The 21,303-nt window shown below is 41.1% G+C and overlaps 1 protein-coding gene across 1 annotated transcript in view; it reads left to right on the top strand.

The window, feature by feature from the left end:
• LOC121553293 (adhesion G protein-coupled receptor B3) overlaps positions 1–21,303 on the top strand; it is a gene marked incomplete at its 5' end in the record, with an annotated part of 101,740 nt that overhangs the window by 65,004 nt on the left and 15,433 nt on the right. The window contains 2 exon segments of the mRNA XM_045218459.1: positions 6,678–6,780; positions 7,848–7,891. Of these exon segments, the coding sequence (XP_045074394.1) occupies positions 6,678–6,780; positions 7,848–7,891 (147 nt within the window).

Below are 21,303 nucleotides of genomic sequence, written 5' to 3'. Positions count from 1 at the left end.
AAACCTTTGTTTGCAATTACAGAGATCATACGTTTCCTGTAGGTCTTGACCTGGTTTGCACACACTGCAGCAGGGATTTTGGCCAACTCCTCCATACAGACCTTCTCTAGATCCTTCAGGTTTCGGGGCTGTCGCTGGGCAATACGGACTTTCAGCTCCCTCCAAAGATTTTCTATTGGGTTCAGGTCTGGAGACTGGCTAGGCCACTCCAGGACCTTGAGATGCTTCTTACGGAGCCACTCCTTAGTTGCCCTGGCTGTGTGTTTCGGCCACGACCCATCTTCAATGCTCTTACTGAGGGAAGGAGGTTGTTGGCTAAGATCTTGCGATACATGGCCCCATCCATCCTCCCCTCAATACGGTGCAGTCGTCCTGTCCCCTTTGCAGAAAAGCATCCCCAAAGAATGATGTGTCCACCTCCATGCTTCACGGTTGGGATGGTGTTCTTGGGGTTGTACTCATCCTTCTTCTTCCTCCAAACACGGCGAGTGGAGTTTAGACCAAAAAGCTTTATTTTTGTCTCATCAGACCACATGACCTTCTCCCATTCCTCCTCTGGATCATCCAGATGGTCATTGGCAAACTTCAGACGGGCCTGGACATGCGCTGGCTTGAGCAGGGGGACCTTGCGTGCGCTGCAAGATTTTAATCCATGACGGAGTAGTGTGTTACTAATGGTTTTCTTTGAGACTGTGGTCCCAGCTCTCTTCAGGTCATTGACCAGGTCCTGCTGTGTAGTTCTGGGCTGATCCCTCACCTTCTTCATGATCATTGATGCCCCACGAGGTGAGATCTTGCATGGAGCCCCAGACCGAGGGTGATTGACCGTCATCTTGAACTTCTTCCATTTTCTAATAATTGCACCAACAGTTGTTGCCTTCTCACCAAGCTGCTTGCCTATTGTCCTGTAGCCCATCCCAGCCTTGTGCAGGTCTACAATTTTATCCCTGATGTCCTTACACAGCTCTCTGGTCTTGGCCATTGTGGAGAGGTTGGAGTCTGTTTGATTGAGTGTGTGGACAGGTGTCTTTTATACAGGTAACGAGTTCAAACAGGTGCAGTTAATACAGGTAATGAGTGGAGAACAGGAGGGCTTCTTAAAGAAAAACTAACAGGTCTGTGAGAGCCGGAATTCTTACTGGTTGGTAGGTGGTCAAATACTTGTTATGCAATAAAATGCAAATTAATTACTTAAAAATCATACAATGTGATTTTCTGGATTTTTGTTTTAGATTCCGTCTCTCACAGTTGAAGTGTACCTATGATAAAAATTACAGACCTCTACATGCTTTGTAAGTAGGAAAACCTGCAAAATCGGCAGTGTATCAAATACTTGTTCTCCCCACTGTATATATCACTACAACCATCAGTCTTAAGTTAGTATGAGTCCATTGTCACAAAAATCTAAACACATCCGTACTTTATTAGAATTACAGCAATTACTTTTATCAATCTTCTCTCTTATGCTGATACAGAATGAGGCTAGGAATGTAGCCAAGTCCTCTACTTAGCTAACGTTAGTTAGCTAGAACCATTATTTCTATTAGGGTTAGCTAGCTGGGCAAGCCACCCATCAGCTTTTGCGAATAGAAAGCTATATAGTGCCTTCAGAAAGTATTCACACCCCTTGACTTTTTCCACATTTTGTTGTGTTACAGCCTGAATTTAAAATGGATTAAATGTAGATGTTGTGTCACTGGCCTACACACAACACCCCATAATGTCAAAGTGGAATTATGTTTTTAGAAATGTTAACAAATTAATTAAAAATGAAAAGCTGAAATGTCTTGAGTCAATAAGTATTCAACCCCTTTGTTATGGCAAGCCTAAATAAGTTCAGGAGTTCTTAACATGTCACATAATAAGTTGCATGGACTCACTCTGTGTGAAATAATAGTGTTTAACATGATTCTTCAATGACTACCTCATCTCTGTACCCCACACATACAATTATCTGTAAGGTCCCTCAGTCAAGCATTGAGTTTCAAACACAGATTCAACCAGAAAGACCAGTGATGTTTTCCAATGCCTCGCAAAGATTGGTAGATGTTTTTATTTTTTAAGGCAGACATTGAATATCCCTTTGAGCATGGAAAAGTTATTAATTACACTTTGGATGGTGTATCAATACACCCAGTCACTACAAAGATAAAGACTCACAGCTGTAATCGGTGCCAAAGGTGATACTAACATGTATTGACTCAGGGGTGTGAATACTTATGTAAATTAGATACTTCTGTATTTCATTTTCTATGAATTAGCAAACATTTCTAAAAACATCTTTTCACTTTGTCATTATGGGGTATTGTGTGTAGATGGGTAAGAAAAAAATCAATGTAATCAATTTTTAATTCAGGCTGTAACACAAAAAATTTTGTAATAAGTCAAGGGGTATGAATACTTTCTGAAGGCACTGTATCTCATGGTGTTTGCACATAGAGAAGCTATGGTAGCTATTGCTAGCTTACCCACAATACATGGATGTAGCTATTATTGTTTCTCTCACATAATTAGTTAGCTAGCTAGCTAACTAGCTAGAGTAGAGAGCTAGATAGCTAGCTAGTTAGCTGCTGGCTACATGTTAGCTAGCTAGTTAGAGATGTTAGCTACAACAACCCACAATCAGATTTATTTTCCTGTTGCACAAAGCATTCTTTTGACAGAGTAGACAGCTTTTGCTACAGGCCCTCATATACTGAGAGGAAAACCGAGAGCAGTTAAGACAAAATAACACATTCAGCAATGTTAGCTACCTGAAGGGAAATGTAGCCAGCGGTCTCTCTTCATAGCAGTGATCCACGCATGTTGTCCCATTTCTTTCGGAAATCTTAAAACCTTAATGGTAGATCATTTGTTCGTTCCCGGTCTCAACGAACCCAAATAACACAGCACTCGACCCTTTCGAATAAATTATGTTGCTATTCTTAGCTTCCTTGGGAGTACTGCACTACAACTTGTTGACGACGCTCACAACAATCAAAAAAAATAATAATTCACCACTCAACAGGAAGCGGTCAGGGGCCAAGACTCAAAAAAGGTCTATAGAGTACATACCAGTACTTCATAAACATTACTACAATGGCTTTGATCAATCATCTCTCTTATGCCGATAGCCTACATCCATTGTGTGGTAATGTGGAGGAACTATACATTAGCCTACTGTATGACGGTCCTGAAGGATATGTAATGAAATATATATAATCTACTGATGAAATTATAGCATTAGTAGTGCAGATAGATTTCAACTGGTTACTGATATTATACTCTCATAAAAGCTGTCCATTGATGTTGTGTTTGCACTAGTTTTCTTTGTGAACCAGACCAAAATCCATATTTGACTTAGTGATGTGGCCTGTTTATGGAAACACCAGACAGACTGACCCAGATTGTGGTGTTCTTGCCCAGGATCAAACATCTAACCCAGTCTTTCTCTCTAGAGAGTTCCAGATGTTCTATGGAACATCTTTGGGCCCAACCGAGAGCTCTAGAACCTTCTCCGACCCTCCCTAGAGAACTGTAGGTCTGAGACTGTCAGTCAGCAACCAAAATGGCACCCTATTCCCTATATTTTGCACTACTTTTGACCAGAGTCCTATGGGCCCTGGTGAAAAGTAGTGTGCTATATTATAAGGAGTATGGTGCCATTTGAACCAGTCAGTCAGTGTAGTATTAGTGTGGTGGAACCACAACCTACTGTTCTGTTTCCCCAGGAGGTAAATGAAAGAGATGGGGGATGAAAGAGGAAAGGAAATGTGACATTCTCTGTTCTGTTCTCCAACCCATCACACATGTTCCCTTGAAGAAAGAGGACATACTGTAGATCTGAACCTGAAGGAGTAGAATGACTCCAATTAACTTCCTTTTGAGGATTTCTCTTTCATTCTCCTTTTCTGGAGCAGCTCAGGTGAGGTGAGAAGAGAAGGGAGGCTCAGAAGTGTATGATGACCGCTTTTCTACCAAGTCACCCTTTCATGAACTAGAATGTATTCTTATTTTTCGGAACATATTTCCACTCTAGAGAGAAAGTCATCCATTTTTATTCAGCAGTAGAATCCCCCTATCTATTTTCAGGAAGTAAATAAGGTAATGCTAGACAAAAGGAGAGGAGTGGTGTCATCTGAAGTTGGTTTGGGGATGTGTCTTGCTTTGCAGTGGAGATAGAATAGATATGTGGCACCCTATTTCCTGGACCCCAGGAAGGCAGCAGCTAATGGGGATCCATAACAAATACAAATATGAATATAGTGCTGTAAATAGGGAACTGGGTGCCATTTGTGACACACACAGTGTTTAAAGATCTCTGTTAGATTCAGGCTGTTTGGTAGAGACGCTTCACTGTGATTCATTCAACACAGAAAAGCCCAGAGTTCCCGAGGTGTCTATTTTCAATCTTCTGTGACTCGCTCCAAATGGACCAAGAAATCGCACCCCAAGTTGGCCCCCAGTGCCAAATTTCTCTCCTCTCTCTGTTTGCCCTCCAGACTTCTATTTGGGTTGACTTGCTTCACGTGTGTCATTTTGTGTGTCAGGTCTTGTCCTGCAGCAAGTGTGCTTGTCAAGTGCCTCACAGAGAGGTGTGACATTACATTTTTTGTTGTTCTTTGTATCGAAGGACATTCATAATATCAGCTAAACCTGTATGTGCATCAATAGTATAACAATTCCGAATGAGGTGTCATGTTCTAAATGTTGTATATCGATGTGTCTTTGGTAAGTCTATGAAACAAAACTCATTTTGGGAAAAACAGCATTTTATTAACACACCTTTTGTGCAAACTCCAAATAAAAGCTTCGCTCAAATAGAAATCTCTCACAGAGATTCAAATGCATTTGCCCAATGTCTGACGTAAACCTTTATAATAAGACAGAACATAAAGTTTAGTCATATGGTTTGTGAAGCATTTATGTAGTGCTTATGAAGCTTTTATGTAGTGCTTATGAAGCATTTATGTAGTGCTTATGAAGCCTTTATGTACACTGCTCAAAAAAATAAAGGGAACACTAAAATAACACATCCTAGATCTGAATGAATTAAATAATCTTATTAAAAACTTTTTTCTTTACATAGTTGAATGTGCTGACAACAAAATCACACAAAAATTATCAATGGAAATCAAATGTATCAACCCATGGAGGTCTGGATTTGGAGTCACCCTCAAAATTAAAGTGGAAAACCACACTACAGGCTGATCCAACTTTGATGTAATGTCCTTAAAACAAGTCAAAATGAGGCTCAGTAGTGTGTGTGGCCTCCACGTGCCTGTATGACCTCCCTACAACACCTGGGCATGGTCCTGATGAGGTGGCGGATGGTCTCCTGAGGGATCTCCTCCCAGACCTGGACTAAAGCATCCGCCAACTCCTGGACAGTCTGTGGTGCAACGTGGCATTGGTGGATGGAGCGAGACATGATGTCCCAGATGTGCTCAATTGGATTCAGGTCTGGGGAACGGGCGGGCCAGTCCATAGCATCAATGCCTTCCTCTTGCAGGAACTGCTGACACACTCCAGCCACATGAGGTCTAGCATTGTCTTGCATTAGGAGGAACCCAGGGCCAACCGCACCAGCATATTGGCTCACAAGGGGTCTGAGGATCTCATCTCGGTACCTAATGGCAGTCAGGCTACCTCTGGCGAGCACATGGAGGGCTGTGCGGCCCCCCAAAGAAATGCCACCCCACACCATGACTGACCCACCGCCAAACCGGTCATGCTGGAGGATGTTGCAGGCAGCAGAACGTTCTCCACGGCGTCTCCAGACTCTGTCACGTCTGTCACGTGCTCAGTGTGAACCTGCTTTCATCTGTGAAGAGCACAGGGCGCCAGTGGCGAATTTGCCAATCTTGGTGTTCTCTGGCAAATGCCAAACGTCCTGCACGGTGTTGGGCTGTAAGCACAACCCCCCACCTGTGGACGTCGGGCCCTCATACCACCCTCATGGAGTCTGTTTCTGACCGTTTGAGCAGACACATGCACATTTGTGGCCTGCTGGAGGTCATTTTGCAGGGCTCTGGCAGTGCTCCTCCTGCTCCTCCTTGCACAAAGGCGGAAGTAGCAGTCCTGCTGCTGGGTTGTTGCCCTCCTACGGCCTCCTCCACGTCTCCTGATGTACTGGCCTGTCTCCTGGTAGCGCCTCCATCCTCTGGACACTACGCTGACAGACACAGCAAACCTTCTTGCCACAGCTCGCATTGATGTGCCATCCTGGATGAGCTGCACTACTTGAGCCACTTGTGTGGGTTGTAGACTCCGTCTCATGCTACCACTAGAGTGAAAGCTCCGCCAGCATTCAAAAGTGACCAAAACATCAGCCAGGAAGCATAGGAACTGAGAAGCGGTCTGTGGTCACCACCTGCAAAACCAGTCCTTTATTGGGGGTGTCTTGCTAATTGCCTATAATTTCCACCTGTTATCTATTCCATTTGCACAACAGCATGTGAAATGTATTGTCAATCAGTGTTGCTTCCGAAGTGGACAGTTTGATTTCACAGAAGTGTGATTGACTTGGAGTTACATTGTGTTGTTTAAGTGTTCCCTTTATTTTTTTGAGCAGTGTAGTACTTATGAAGCCTTTATTTATAAGATCTACTTTGTTTAAAGTGGGATTGAACATACTGTATTTGTGTAGCAGCGCCTAAGTGACACCACTTCCAATCATCCCTCTGTTTTCCACCCAGGAACCACACGGCAGTGAGCTCCAAAGTGATCGCTGTCACATTGAGACCAGAGCCCAGGATAACAGAGTCACACCTGGAGATCGAGCTGGCTCACCTGGCCAACGTAAGGACCTATATATTATTCATCTTTCATTTTCCATTTTAATTAATCGAGTGCAAGAATGACCTCACACTGTGAGCACCTGCCCAAGACTCCCACTTCTTGAAAAGGCATTCAAGCGATACAGAGAAGGCAGATGTTTAATAGCTATCCAATCAGCTAATTGTGTAACTGGTACATTGGACCCAGTTACATGACAGCAATCCATGTAACTGGGTCCACACTAAAACACGGTCACACAAGTGAATTGTACATAGCAGATACTGTATATCTGGACCTGTATTCACAAAGCATCTCAGAGTACGAGTGCTGATCTAGGATCAGGACCTCCCTGTCCATATTAACCTAATTCATTTTGATCTAAAAGGCAAAACTGACCCCAGATCAGCACTCCTACTTTGAGACGCTTGATAAATACAGGCCCAGATCTGAATCAGGAGGACATCAGTGTAAATATATGGGCTCTGACAATGACAGGCTGCTTTGTATCACCTTGGACAACACCACTGAACCATCGGCTTTATCTCAGCCATTAACAAAAAGGCCAGGGTTGTAAAGAGGGCTTGTCCTTGCAATTATCTGGACATAGCGCAATGCCAGTGTTCTCTCTCTCTCTCTCTCTCTCTCTCTCTCTCTCTCTCTCTCTCTCTCTCTCTCTCTCTCTCTCTCTCTCTCTCTCTCTCTCTCTCTCTCTCTCTCTCGTTCTCTCTCTCTCTGACACGCCTGCTACACTGGGCGCCTGCAAATTAATTATTGAACCAATTACTCTACCCATTGTTTGTTGACTAATGCACTCTAAACGTGTGGCTGTAGCCATTGTGGGTGCTTCAACGCTTAATGAGGCTAAAGTGATTCAAAGTGAAACTGCCACCAATTCTTTTTGGCATTCTACATTCTAACCCTGAACTGCAATCTAAAGCTGTTATTTAAAAGAACAATTTGTTTAGTGTGTTATTCTTGGATAATTACGAGTAGATAGTACTATCTTTGAGGCTTTGGTCATTTTGTTGTGGTTATCTAACAATGATTCAAGGTTTTTAAAGCATGCTCTCTTCTTCTTGGTAATGCAGGGAACCATGAGTCCTTACTGTGCACTGTGGGATAGCACCGTCATGTAAGTGAACAAGCTTTCCCTTTTTCGCTGTTTCTCTCCTTCTTGCTCTTCTCTAATCCATGCTGATATTGATGCATATGTTATGTATGTAATTTATATTGATATAAACTAGATTTCTATATGCTAAATGCGCTGAAGATGAAAACACTGTTTTGTCCATCTTCTAAGAGGTTCAAGGGTGCTCACTCTTGGCAAAGTGTACTGTACACAATCCTACACAAAAGGCATTCAGACTATCATAGACTCTGAAATTGCTAGCGCTGGGCACGCCATCCTGTGGAAGGGGAATTGAGGACAATTACTTCACCAGAAAAATGAGGCAAAAGCGTATGAAGATTAAAATCAGATGAAAGGAATACATCTTCCAAATAACATCGGGGAATTAAGTCTGGGGCTGCATCCCCAAATGGCACCCTGTTCCCTTTAATGTGCACTACTTTTGACCAAAGCCTGGGCACTTTATAGTAAATAGGGACGCAGTCTTTTCCCTTTACGACGTATAATGAAATGAGGGGACATCGTGACATTAAATTACCAATCCCCTATTATTTCCCATACAGGGTACCTGTATTTGATTAAACTACAGGCAAGTATTATCCAGCAATTGTATGAGAAAATAAGCGGCGAAGGCCAGAGGAAATTCAATGTAGGTTTTGAATGCATCTTTTGTCCTCTGTGTTGTATTTCAGCCATTGTATTACAGCCGTAATAGCATGCTGATAATGGTCAATCGACTGAAAGATCATTTGTGCCGTTGGAAGATCAAGGAAGTCAGTGATTTGATAGAAGCTGGTTTCAATGCCATCATTCTTTGATCCTTGTGTTCTTTGTTCCTTACACGTTGTGCGTCAAACACGATACCATCATTACATACATTAGACTCACATTTTATCTCTATTTAATTTAACCTGCTTTATTATTCTGGTTTCTTAATCCTCAACTGAAAGGACTAGATAGCATACAGATGTAGGTCCTTCATTTGAACCAGTTTGCTACAGCAAGAATAATAATGCTGCAGCAACAGGAAATGTTAATTATTATGTGGATTATAATTCATGGACATTTTTGTAGGGGTTGATATCAAGTCTGACATTTGAAAGTGGAAATTACAATCTTTACACTACAAGTTCTCATTTATTGCTGTGCAGTAACATTCTCAGTAACAAAAGAGTGATCAAATTAAGATCCTACATATGTACAACGTTTAAATTCAAGAATGTGAACAGATAACGTCAACTACTATATATCCCATATACAGTTCCTGTCATCTGTTTCTGAAACATTTACAACATTCTTATTATTCGTAGATTGAGACACAAGGACTCCCTCCCAGCTTTCAGAAACATTATTCTTCACGACTCATTATTTCCTTCTGTCCTCTGTGTTCTATCCTTCTATCCTGTGTGTTCTATCCTTCTATCCTGTGTGTTCTATCCTTCTATCCTGTGTGTTCTATCCTTCTATCCTGTGTGTTCTATCATGCTATCCTTCTATCCTGTGTGTTCTATCCTTCTATCCTTCTATCATGTGTGTTCTATCCTTCTATTCTTCTATCCTGTGTGTTCTATCCTTCTATCCTGTGTGTTCTATCCTTCTATCCTGTGTGTTCTATCATGCTATCCTTCTATCCTGTGTGTTCTATCCTTCTATCCTTCTATCCTGTGTGTTCTATCCTTCTATTCTTCTATCCTGTGTGTTCTATCCTTCTATCCTTCTATCCTGTGTGTTCTATCCTTCTATTCTTCTATCCTGTGTGTTCTATCATTCTATCCTGTGTGTTCTATGGGAAAAACAAGAAAAGTCTAACAAAAAAACAAGTAGTTTGTCTTTCCTGTAAGTTTTCCTCCTGAATACTTTCCTCCTGAAGAGATTGAATCTGTAACATTGGAACATCACAACACAGGACTGGAACCATGGCAACCAATGCTGTCTAAAGCATGTTAAAGTCTTTGTAGCCAAGATATTTACCAAACAGAGACTAACGCTGACTAACACAAGTAAAGAAGATAGACTCTGGTTTCTCCTGCTAAGGGGGAGACACTATTCCATTTCCTGTTTGTTCTCTGCTCTACTGCATAGACAGGGCCAGATTAAGATATCATAGTCCCTGGGCTTTAGTTTTTTTGTACCACATAAATGACACATTCAACCACAAAGACCAGGGAGGTTTTTTTAAACAAAAAAAGCAGACATTAAATATCCCTTTGAACATGGTGAAGTTATTAATTACACTTTGGATGGTGTATCAATACACCCAGTCACTACAAAGATACAAGCATCCTTCCTAACTCAGTTGCTGGAGAGGAAGGACACTATTAAGGGATTTCACCATGAGGCCAATGGTGACTTTAAAACAGTTACAGAGTTTAATGGTTGTGATAGGAGAAAACTGTGGATGGATCAACAACATTGTAATTACTCCACAATACTAATCTAAATTACAGAGTAAAAAGAAGGAAGCCTGTACAGACTAAACATATTCAAAAACATGCAACAAGACACTAAAGTAATACTGCAAAACATGTGGCAAAGCAATTCACTTTTTGTCCTGAATACAAAGTCTTAAGTTTGGGGCAAATCCAATACAACACATTACTGAGTACCACTCTCCATATTCTCAAGCATAGTGGTGGCTGCATCATGTTATGGGTATGCTTGTAATCGTTAAGGACTGGGGAGTTTTTCAGGATAAAAAAGAAACGGAACGGAGATAAGGACAGGCAAAATCCTTGAGGAAAACGCAAGTAATAGCATGCTGATAATGGTCAATCGACTGAAAGATCATTTGTGCCGTTGGAAGATCAAGGAAGTCAGTGATTTGATAGAAGCTGGTTTCAATGCCATCATTCTTTGATCCTTGTGTTCTTTGTTCCTTACACGTTGTGCGTCAAACACGATACCATCATTACATACATTAGACTCACATTTTATCTCTATTTAATTTAACCTGCTTTATTATTCTGGTTTCTTAATCCTCAACTGAAAGGACTAGATAGCATACAGATGTAGGTCCTTCATTTGAACCAGTTTGCTACAGCAAGAATAATAATGCTGCAGCAACAGGAAATGTTAATTATTATGTGGATTATAATTCATGGACATTTTTGTAGGGGGTTGATATCAAGTCTGACATTTGAAAGTGGAAATTACAATCTTTACACTACAAGTTCTCATTTATTGCTGTGCAGTAACATTCTCAGTAACAAAAGAGTGATCAAATTAAGATCCTACATATGTACAACGTTTAAATTCAAGAATGTGAACAGATAACGTCAACTACTATATATCCCATATACAGTTCCTGTCATCTGTTTCTGAAACATTTACAACATTCTTATTATTCGTAGATTGAGACACAAGGACTCCCTCCCAGCTTTCAGAAACATTATTCTTCACGACTCATTATTTCCTTCTGTCCTCTGTGTTCTATCCTTCTATCCTGTGTGTTCTATCCTTCTATCCTGTGTGTTCTATCCTTCTATCCTGTGTGTTCTATCCTTCTATCCTGTGTGTTCTATCATTCTATCCTTCTATCCTGTGTGTTCTATCCTTCTATCCTTCTATCCTGTGTGTTCTATCCTTCTATTCTTCTATCCTGTGTGTTCTATCCTTCTATCCTGTGTGTTCTATCCTTCTATCCTGTGTGTTCTATCATGCTATCCTTCTATCCTGTGTGTTCTATCCTTCTATCCTTCTATCCTGTGTGTTCTATCCTTCTATTCTTCTATCCTGTGTGTTCTATCCTTCTATCCTGTGTGTTCTATCCTTCTATCCTTCTATCCTGTGTGTTCTATCCTTCTATTCTTCTATCCTGTGTGTTCTATCATTCTATCCTGTGTGTTCTATCCTTCTATCCTGTGTGTTCTATAATTATATTCAGTGTGTTCTATCCTTCTATTCTTCTATCCTGTGTGTTCTATCATGCTATCCTTCTATCCTGTGTGTTCTATCCTTCTATCCTTCTATCCTCTGTGTTCTATCCTTCTATCCTTCTATCCTGTGTGTTCTATCCTTCTATCCTGTGTGTTCTATCCTTCTATCCTGTCTGTTATATCCTTCTATCCTGTGTGTTCTATCCTTCTATCCTGTGTGTTCTATCATGCTATCCTTCTATCCTGTGTGTTCTATCCTTCTATCCTTCTATCCTGTGTGTTCTATCCTTCTATTCTTCTATCCTGTGTGTTCTATCCTTCTATCCTGTGTGTTCTATCCTTCTATCCTTCTATCCTGTGTGTTCTATCCTTCTATTCTTCTATCCTGTGTGTTCTATCATTCTATCCTGTGTGTTCTATCCTTCTATCCTGTGTGTTCTATAATTCTATTCAGTGTGTTCTATCCTTCTATTCTTCTATCCTGTGTGTTCTATCCTTCTATCATTCTATCCTGTGTGTTCTATCCTTCTATCCTTCTATCCTCTGTGTCTATCCTTCTATCCTTCTATCCTGTGTGTTCTATCCTTCTATCCTGTGTGTTCTATCCTTCTATCCTGTCTGTTATATCCTTCTATCCTGTGTGTTCTATCCTTCTATCCTGTGTGTTCTATCCTTCTATCCTGTGTGTTCTATCCTTCTATCCTGTGTGTTCTATCCTTCTATCCTGTGTGTTCTATCCTTCTATCCTGTGTGTTCTATCCTTCTATCCTGTGTGTTCTATCCTGCTATCCTGTGTGTTCTATCCTTCTATCCTTCTATCCTGTGTGTTCTATCCTTCTATCCTTCTATCCTGTGTGTTCTATCCTTCTATTCTTCTATCCTGTGTGTTCTATCCTTCTATCCTGTGTGTTCTATCCTTCTATCCTGTGTGTTCTATCCTTCTATCCTGTGTGTTCTATCCTTCTATCCTGTGTGTTCTATCATTCTATCCTGTGTGTTCTATCCTTCTATCCTGTGTGTTCTATCCTTCTATCCTGTGTGTTCTATCATTCTATCCTGTGTGTTCTATCCTTCTATCCTGTGTGTTCTATCCTTCTATCCTGTGTGTTTTATCCTTCTATCCTGTGTGTTTTATCATTCTATCCTGTGTGTTCTATCCTTCTATCCTGTGTGTTTTATCATTCTATCCTGTGTGTTCTATCCTTCTATCCTGTGTGTTCTATCCTTCTATCCTGTGTGTTTTATCCTGCTATCCTTCTATCCTGTGTGTTCTATCCTTCTATCCTGTGTGTTCTATCCTTCTATCCTGTGTGTTTTATCATTCTATCCTGTGTGTTCTATCCTTCTATCCTGTGTGTTTTATCATTCTATCCTGTGTGTTCTATCCTTCTATCCTGTGTGTTCTATCCTTCTATCCTGTGTGTTTTATCATTCTATCCTGTGTGTTCTATCCTTCTATCCTGTGTGTTCTATCCTTCTATCCTGTGTGTTTTATCCTGCTATCCTTCTATCCTGTGTGTTCTATCCTTCTATCCTGTGTGTTCTATCCTTCTATCCTGTGTGTTCTATCCTTCTATCCTGTGTGTTCTATCCTTCTATCCTGTGTGTTCTATCCTTCTATCCTGTGTGTTCTATCCTTCTATCCTGTGTTTTCTATCCTTCTATCCTGTGTTTTTTATCCTTCTATCCTGTGTCTCTATCCTGCTGAGAGGCAACAACTTTATCCAGGGTAGAGGCCCCATGTGTTCAGTGTTTCACTGTGTGAAGCTGCCTTGATGCCACCTAGGGCACAACTGTTGGACAGCACAGCACAGGTGGAGGAGTGGAATGTCTCGCTCTCTCCTCCTCTCTCTTCCTCTCCCTCTCTCTCTCTCGCTCTTGCGCTCATGCTCCCTCTCTCCCTCTCCCTTCTCCCTCTCTCTCTCCATCTCTCTCTCCCTCCTCCTTTCTCTCCCTCATCCTCTCTCTCTGTGTCCCTCACCTTCTCCCTCCCTCTCCCTGGGGCACACCTATAGGACAGCTCAGCCCAGGTGTAGTCCCCCACCATCCTCTCCCTCTACCACACAATGCTCACAGTGAGGGTGGGTGACAGGGACATTAGTTAGAACTAACCAGAGGCGTAAACAGTCAGATAGAAAAACAATGCAGGAGAAAACAGAAGTAAAAAACGATGATGTTGGATGATGTGATTATGCTTGTCAGTACAGGCCTATGGTAGTACATATAAATGAACACTTGAGGGTTGTTTGCCTACATTTACCCCGCATGCTAATATATCTATGTTCCGGTGGGGAAAATTGACCACAATGACGTTATTTGAACCATATTTCAACCAGTTTGGGTTTTAATCCTGTTGTAATTAGGTCATTTTAACGTTGTACCGCTGGGGTATACATTATCTATCATAGGTGACATACTGTATTGATCAAGGTGGGATAATATATAACATTCTACATATTTTAATTCATATTTGACATCTTCCAGTACAAAATAGCGTCCGTTATTCTCAGAAGCCCCATTTTGTAAATTGAATATGGCTGCTATTTAATTTTAATAACTCTAAAATATGAATATTTCACTGCGCTTCTGCTGTAATATGAGCCACAGCGAGAGCAATGGGCTCGCTTCTCCACTCAGTGGCAGATAAGAATAGAGAAAGCACATTCAACCAAATTCAATTTCTATTGAATCAGGGGCCACACAACTCTCTGGTCTCTTGAGAATAATTTGAGCTGTTCACATAGATTCAGGCCCAGTGGTATTTCTACTGTCGGCTGAAAGAGTTAATGGGACAGCGACTGTAATTGACAAAATAGAAGTTGGTTTCTTGGCAACAAGCTTGTCCAAACAAAGTAGAACTCATGCATAATTCATAACAATCGAATATCTATCTTTGTTTGTGTTTTGTTTATTCTTGTCATCAGTAATCTGTTTGTCTGATGGTTTATGTGTAAATCAATTCATTTGTTGCTTAACGTGTGTTCCCAGAAAATGGAACCAACATTCATTTGTGCAGGAAAACAATTAGAATACCCGAGTATACACTTCAATCCTGTCCTCTGCAGCTGGTATTCCAAATAATGCATGACTGAACCATGATTTGCTGTCATTTTGTGTTAAGGGTTGTCAAATACAACAGGCATGGATAATCAGGAAAACATGATGATTAAGCAAATGTTGACTGGTCTAGGGGAAAAACAAGAAAAGTCTAACAAAAAAACAAGTAGTTTGTCTTTCCTGTAAGTTTTCCTCCTGAATACTTTCCTCCTGAAGAGATTGCATCTGTAACATTGGAACATCACAACACAGGACTGGAACCATGGCAACCAATGCTGTCTAAAGCATGTTAAAGTCTTTGTAGCCAAGATATTTACCAAACAGAGACTAACGCTGACTAACACAAGTCAAGAAGATAGACTCTGGTTTCTCCTGCTAAGGGGGAGACACTATTCCATTTCCTGTTTGTTCTCTGCTCTACTGCATAGACAGGGCCAGATTAAGATATCATAGTCCCTGGGCTTTAGTTTTTTTGTACAACACAAATGACACATTCAACCACAAAGACCAGGGAGGTTTTTTTAAACAAAAAAAGCAGACATTAAATATCCCTTTGAACATGGTGAAGTTATTAATTACACTGTGGATGGTGTATCAATATACCCAGTTACTACAAAGATACAAGCGTCCTTCCTAACTCAGTTGCTGGAGAGAAAGGAAACTATTAAGGGATTTCACCATGAGGCCCATGGTGACTTTAAAACAGTTACAGAGTTTAATGGCTGTGATAGGAGAAAACTGTGGATGGATCAACAACATTGTAATTACTCCACAATACTAATCTAAAAAGAAGGAAGCCTGTACAGAATAAACATATTCCAAAACATGCAACAAGGCACTAAAGTAATACTGCAAAACATGTGGCAAAGTAATTCACTTTTTGTCCTGAATACAAAGTCTTAAATTTGGGGCAAATCCAATACAACACATTACTGAGTACCACTCTCCATATTCTCAAGCATAGTGGTGGCTGCATCATGTTATGGGTATGCTTGTAATCGTTAAGGACTGGGGAGTTTTTCAGGATAAAAAAGAAACGGAATGGAGATAAGCACAGGCAAAATCCTTGAGGAAAACCTGGTTCAGTCAGCTTTCCATCAGACTCTGGGAGATTAATTCACCTTTCAGCAAAACAGTAACCTATAACACAAGGCCAAATCTCCACTGGAGCTGCTTACCAAGAAGACAGTGAATGTTCCTGAGTGGCAGAGTTACAGTTTTGACTGAAATCTGCTTGAAAATCTGTGGCTTGAAAATGGTTGTCTAGCATAGGCTACTTGTGCCTTTTTTTAAATTGATGTAGTTATGTCCTGTTCTTGTCTATTAATGTTCTGTATTATGTAATGTTTCATGTTTTGTGTGGACCCCAGGAAGAGTAGTTGCTGCTTTCACAGCAGCTAATGGAGATCCTAATAAAATGCCAAAAATACCAAAGATAGGACAGGACAGGATAGGACAGGACAGGAAAGAATAGGACAGGAAAGAATACGACAGGAAATGAAAGGACAGGACAGGACAGGACAGGACAGGACTAGACAGAACAGGAAAGAATAGGACAGGACAGGAAATCATAGGACAGGAAATGAAAGGAAAGGACATGAATGGACAGGATAGGATAGCAGGATCTCCACTAAGGCATCGTCTCACTATGACTACAGTCATGGACACCCTCAGTAAGAAAGACATTCAGACAGGTGCAGATAATCCAGATAGAAGATAGAAACAGTAGATACAGCGCATTCGGAAAATACTCAGACACCTTGACTTTTTCCACATTTTGTTACGTTACAGCCTTATTCTAAAATGGATTAAAAAAACAATTTTCCTCATCAATCTACACACAATATCCCATAATGACAAAGTGAAACTGGTTTTTAGACATTTTAGCAAATAAAATAAAAACATAATAATACCTTATTTATATAAGTATTCAGACTCTTTGCTATGAGACTTGAAATTGAGCTCAGGTGCATCCTGTTTCCATTGATCATCCTTGAGATGTTTCTACAACTTGATTGGAGTCCACCTGTGATAAATAATAAAGACTCTTCCTAGAGCTGGCCGCCCGGCCAAACTGAGCAATCGGGGGAGAAGGGCCTTGGTCAGGGAGGTGGCCAAGAACCCGATGGTCACTCTGATAGAGCTCCAGAGTTCCTCTGTGGAGATGGGAGAACCTCCAGAAGGACAACCATCTCTGCAGCACTCCACCAATCGGGCCTTTATGGTAGAGTGGCCAGACGGAAGCCACTCCTCAGTAAAAGGCACATGACAGCCCGCTTGGAGTTTGCCAAAATGCACTTAAAGAGTTTCAGACCATGAGAAACAAGATTCTCTGGTCTGATGAAACCAAGATTTAACTCTTTGGCCTGAATGCCAAGTGTCACGTCTGGAGGAGACCTGGCACCATCCCTTCGATGAAGCATGGTGGCGGCAGCACCATGCTGTGGGGATGTTTTTCAGCGGCAGGGACTGGGAGACGGAGCAAAGTACAGAGAGATCCTTGATGAAAACCTGTTCCAGAGCGCTCAGGACCTCAGACTGGGGCGAAGGTTCACCTTCCAACTGGATCCTAAGCACACAGCCAAGACAATGCAGGAGTGGCTTCAGGACAAGTCTCTGAATGTCCTTGAGTGGCCCAGCCAGAGACTAGACTTGAACCCGATTGGACATCTCTGGAGAGACCAGAAAATAGTTGTACAGCAACGCTCCCCGTCCAACCTGACAGAGCTTGAGAGGAACTGCAGAGAAGAATAGGAGAAACTCTCCAAATACAGGTGTGCCAAGCTTGTAGCGTCATACCCAAGAAGACTCAAGGCTGTAATCGCTGCCAAAGGTACTTCAACAAAGTACTGAGTAAAGGGTCTGAATACTTATGTAAATGTGATATTTCAGTTTTTCATTTTTAATAAATTAGCAAAAAAATCTACAAACCTGTTTTTTCTTTGTCATTATGGGGTATTGTGTGTAGATTGATGAGGGAAAAAAGCAATTTAATCAATTTTAGAATAAGGCTGTAACCTAACAAAATGTGGAAAAAGTCAAGGGGTCTGAATACTTTCCGAAGGCACTGTAGATACCAGCCACTGTTGATTCACCGCGAGTCCAAATGTTGCACAATAAAACTGTGGGTGCAATCAGCAGTTTGCAGGTATTATTCTTTCATTAATTAGTTTACTTTCTGTACCCTGACAGTTACTGGATGTTCTACATTACCACTAAACTAACACTGTCTATCCCCCAGTCTCAGAGTCAACCTGACAGTTACTGGATGTTCTACATTACCTCTAAACTAACACTGTCTATCCCCCAGTCTCAGAGTCAACCTGACAGTTACTGGATGTACTACATTACCTCTAAACTAACACTGTCTATCCCCCAGTCTCAGAGTCAACCTGACAGTTACTGGATGTACTACATTACCTCTAAACTAACACTGTCTATCCCCCAGTCTCAGAGTCAACCTGACAGTTACTGGATGTACTACATTACCTCTAAACTAACACTGTCTATCCCCCAGTCTCAGAGTCAACCTGACAGTTACTGGATGTTCTACATTACCTCTAAACTAACACTGTCTATCCCCCAGTCTCAGAGTCAACCTGACAGTTACTGGATGTTCTACATTACCTCTAAACTAACACTGTCTATCCCCCAGTCTCAGAGTCAACCTGACAGTTACTGGATGTACTACATTACCTCTAAACTAACACTGTCTATCCCCCAGTCTCAGAGTCAACCTGACAGTTACTGGATGTACGTACACCACTTCTAAAGAATACAGGTTTAGGAAGCATGCTGTCTTCACCGAACCAGATATGTGTGAAAAAGACATTGCATTGTACATCTGTGTACTTTATGGGTTCATGAACTCCACACATCTTAACCCCCAAACAGTTCCAGCCAACTGCTCAGCAAATTATAAAGTAGTATTTCCAGCCGAAACTGTGATACAGCATGTTTACAATGGCACACATGCTACTGCTACTACCATGGTATACTGTAGCTGATATAGAAGTGCACTATATAGGGAATAGGGTGCCATTTGGGATGCATCCATTGACACTGATAACAGTTTTACATGGATTACATGGACATAATTAACACAGGCCCTGTTCTGTGTGGGTTAAGTGCATCATTAAATGTCTGTAGTTGCCGCTTCTGTGATTGGCTGATGAGTCGTTGGTTATACGTGTGGCCAAGGAGCCATGTTCTTAATGGTGATCTCCATTACCAAGGTTACCTGACTCTGTCACAAGGAGCTATTAGAAGGGATATCATGTCTGATGACACAGTATTAATCAAGACCAGTCCCAAATGGCACCCTATTCCCTATATAGTGCACTACTTTTGATCAGGGCACATAGGGGATAGGGTGCCATTTGGGATGCACACTTAGTTATCATCAAGACCAGACCATCTATGTGGCATGCATTCACTCCTCCCCTTCTAGTGTGCATTGTATATGCATACAGATGTAGGATCTTAATATGATCACATTGATGCAGGAGAACCTTCATGCAATGCAGGACATGTAAAATGTGTAATGTATTTTAGGTTTAAAAAGGCTTTTGAAGTTTGTAATTTCCACTTTGAAATTTCAGACTTGATTTTCCCTTACGAAAATATGAAATAATTATAATCCACATTATTTTCATCCTCTAGTAAACTGGTTTAAATTAAGATCCTACATCTGTATGTCCACTATATTTATTATTTATTATTTAGTATTTTATCAGGATCCCTATTAGCTAGTGCTAAAGCAGCATTTAGTGTTTAGTATTTTATCAGGATCCCTATTAGCTAGTGCTAAAGCAGCGTTTAGTATTTAGTATTTTATCAGGATCCCTATTAGCTAGTGCTAAAGCAGCATTTAGTATTTAGTATTTTATCAGGATCCCTCTTAGCTAGTGCTAAAGCAGCATTTAGTATTTAGTATTTTATCAGGATCCCTATTAGCTAGTGCTAAAGCAGCGTTTAGTATTTTATCAGGATCCCTATTAGCTAGTGCTAAAGCAGCATTTAGTGTTTAATATTTTATCAGGATCCCTATTAGCTAGTGCTAAAGCAGCGTTTAGTATTTAGTATTTTATCAGGATCCCTATTAGCTAGTGCTAAAGCAGCATTTAGTATTTAGTATTTTATCAGGATCCCTCTTAGCTAGTGCTAAAGCAGCATTTAGTATTTAGTATTTTATCAGGATCCCTATTAGCTAGTGCAAAAGCAGCAGCTACTCTTCCTGGGGTCCACACAACACATAAAATGGGACATAATACAGATCGTTAATAGACAAGAACATCAGAAGACAGAACTACATACATTTATAATAAGAATACACACTTTCATACATTTATGCCTTCATAATGACGTGATTCATAGACGCTACTGGATGCACCATACGCAAACAAAATGGAAACAAGGAGGTGCGTTGCAAATAGGCTGAAACCTTGTTTCGTTAAATTCCCCTGACGTGAATATAGCAACCTTGTTTCGTTAAATTCCCCTGACGTGAATATAGCAACCTTGTTTCGTTAAATTCCCCTGACGTGAATATAGCAACCTTGTTTCTATAGTTACCACTCGTAATGGGTATCCTTGGGTAAAGTATTGCAGTTGCCAGCTGCTATGGGTTTCATTAGGTAAAATGCAACGTTCATGAACATGAAGTAACCAGGCCTTGTTTCAGTCTATCGCACTTAACGGGTTAGCTGAGATATAGTGTAACTTGTTACAGTTAGCTGAAGTGTAACGGGTTGCAGTCTACCACCCATGAAGGGTTATCTGAGGTATAGTGCTAGGCTTTGGACCCGCTCATTAAATGAAAAAGCTCCCCGTGAATATGAAACCAGATTCAGATGGGAGTTTCACCTGAGGTCCTTGGTTTCCGCTGAGGCTTTCACCTCAGCCACCATGATCAGAGTTAACAGACGTGAACGTAGCAACCTTGAACCGTGTGGAGTTTCCTCCCTCTAAAGTTTCAACTTAATGGTTTCCACCTCAGCAACATGTCTTACATTTCCACCTTCATTCCTCTACACCACATTCACACCCAGCAGCGTCCACCAGTCACGCATTATAGTGAATATTGAAATATAAAACATTATAGTCGCTTACTCTAGGCCTATCTGCTAAATGGTATGTACGTATACCATTTGTATAGGTTTACCATGTGCTCTGAAAACAGAAGCAGACTGCTCATCCCCTATCTAAGTGATATACCCCTACCATAAACTCCTCCTCCTCCTCCTCCTCCTCCTCCTCCTCCTCCTCCTCCTCCTCTTCCTCCTCCTCCTCTTCCTCCTCTTCTCTCTCACCCCAGACTCATGTTTTGAGGTGAGTGGAGAGACTAATTACATGTCCAAATATCATTGGATTAGCCAAATACAATTAGCACCAGCAGAGTTGTGTCTCCTGAATGTTAAGTACAGCAGCAATGACGCAATGGAAGCTATAAAGCGTGATGACAGTGTCAGCCATCTCAAATGT

Source organism: Coregonus clupeaformis, unplaced genomic scaffold, assembly GCF_020615455.1.
Source record: "Coregonus clupeaformis isolate EN_2021a unplaced genomic scaffold, ASM2061545v1 scaf1594, whole genome shotgun sequence".
Taxonomy (NCBI): Eukaryota; Metazoa; Chordata; class Actinopteri; order Salmoniformes; family Salmonidae; genus Coregonus; species Coregonus clupeaformis.
Note: the sequence above shows the minus strand (reverse complement) of the source record. Positions and strands in the feature narration are given on the sequence as shown.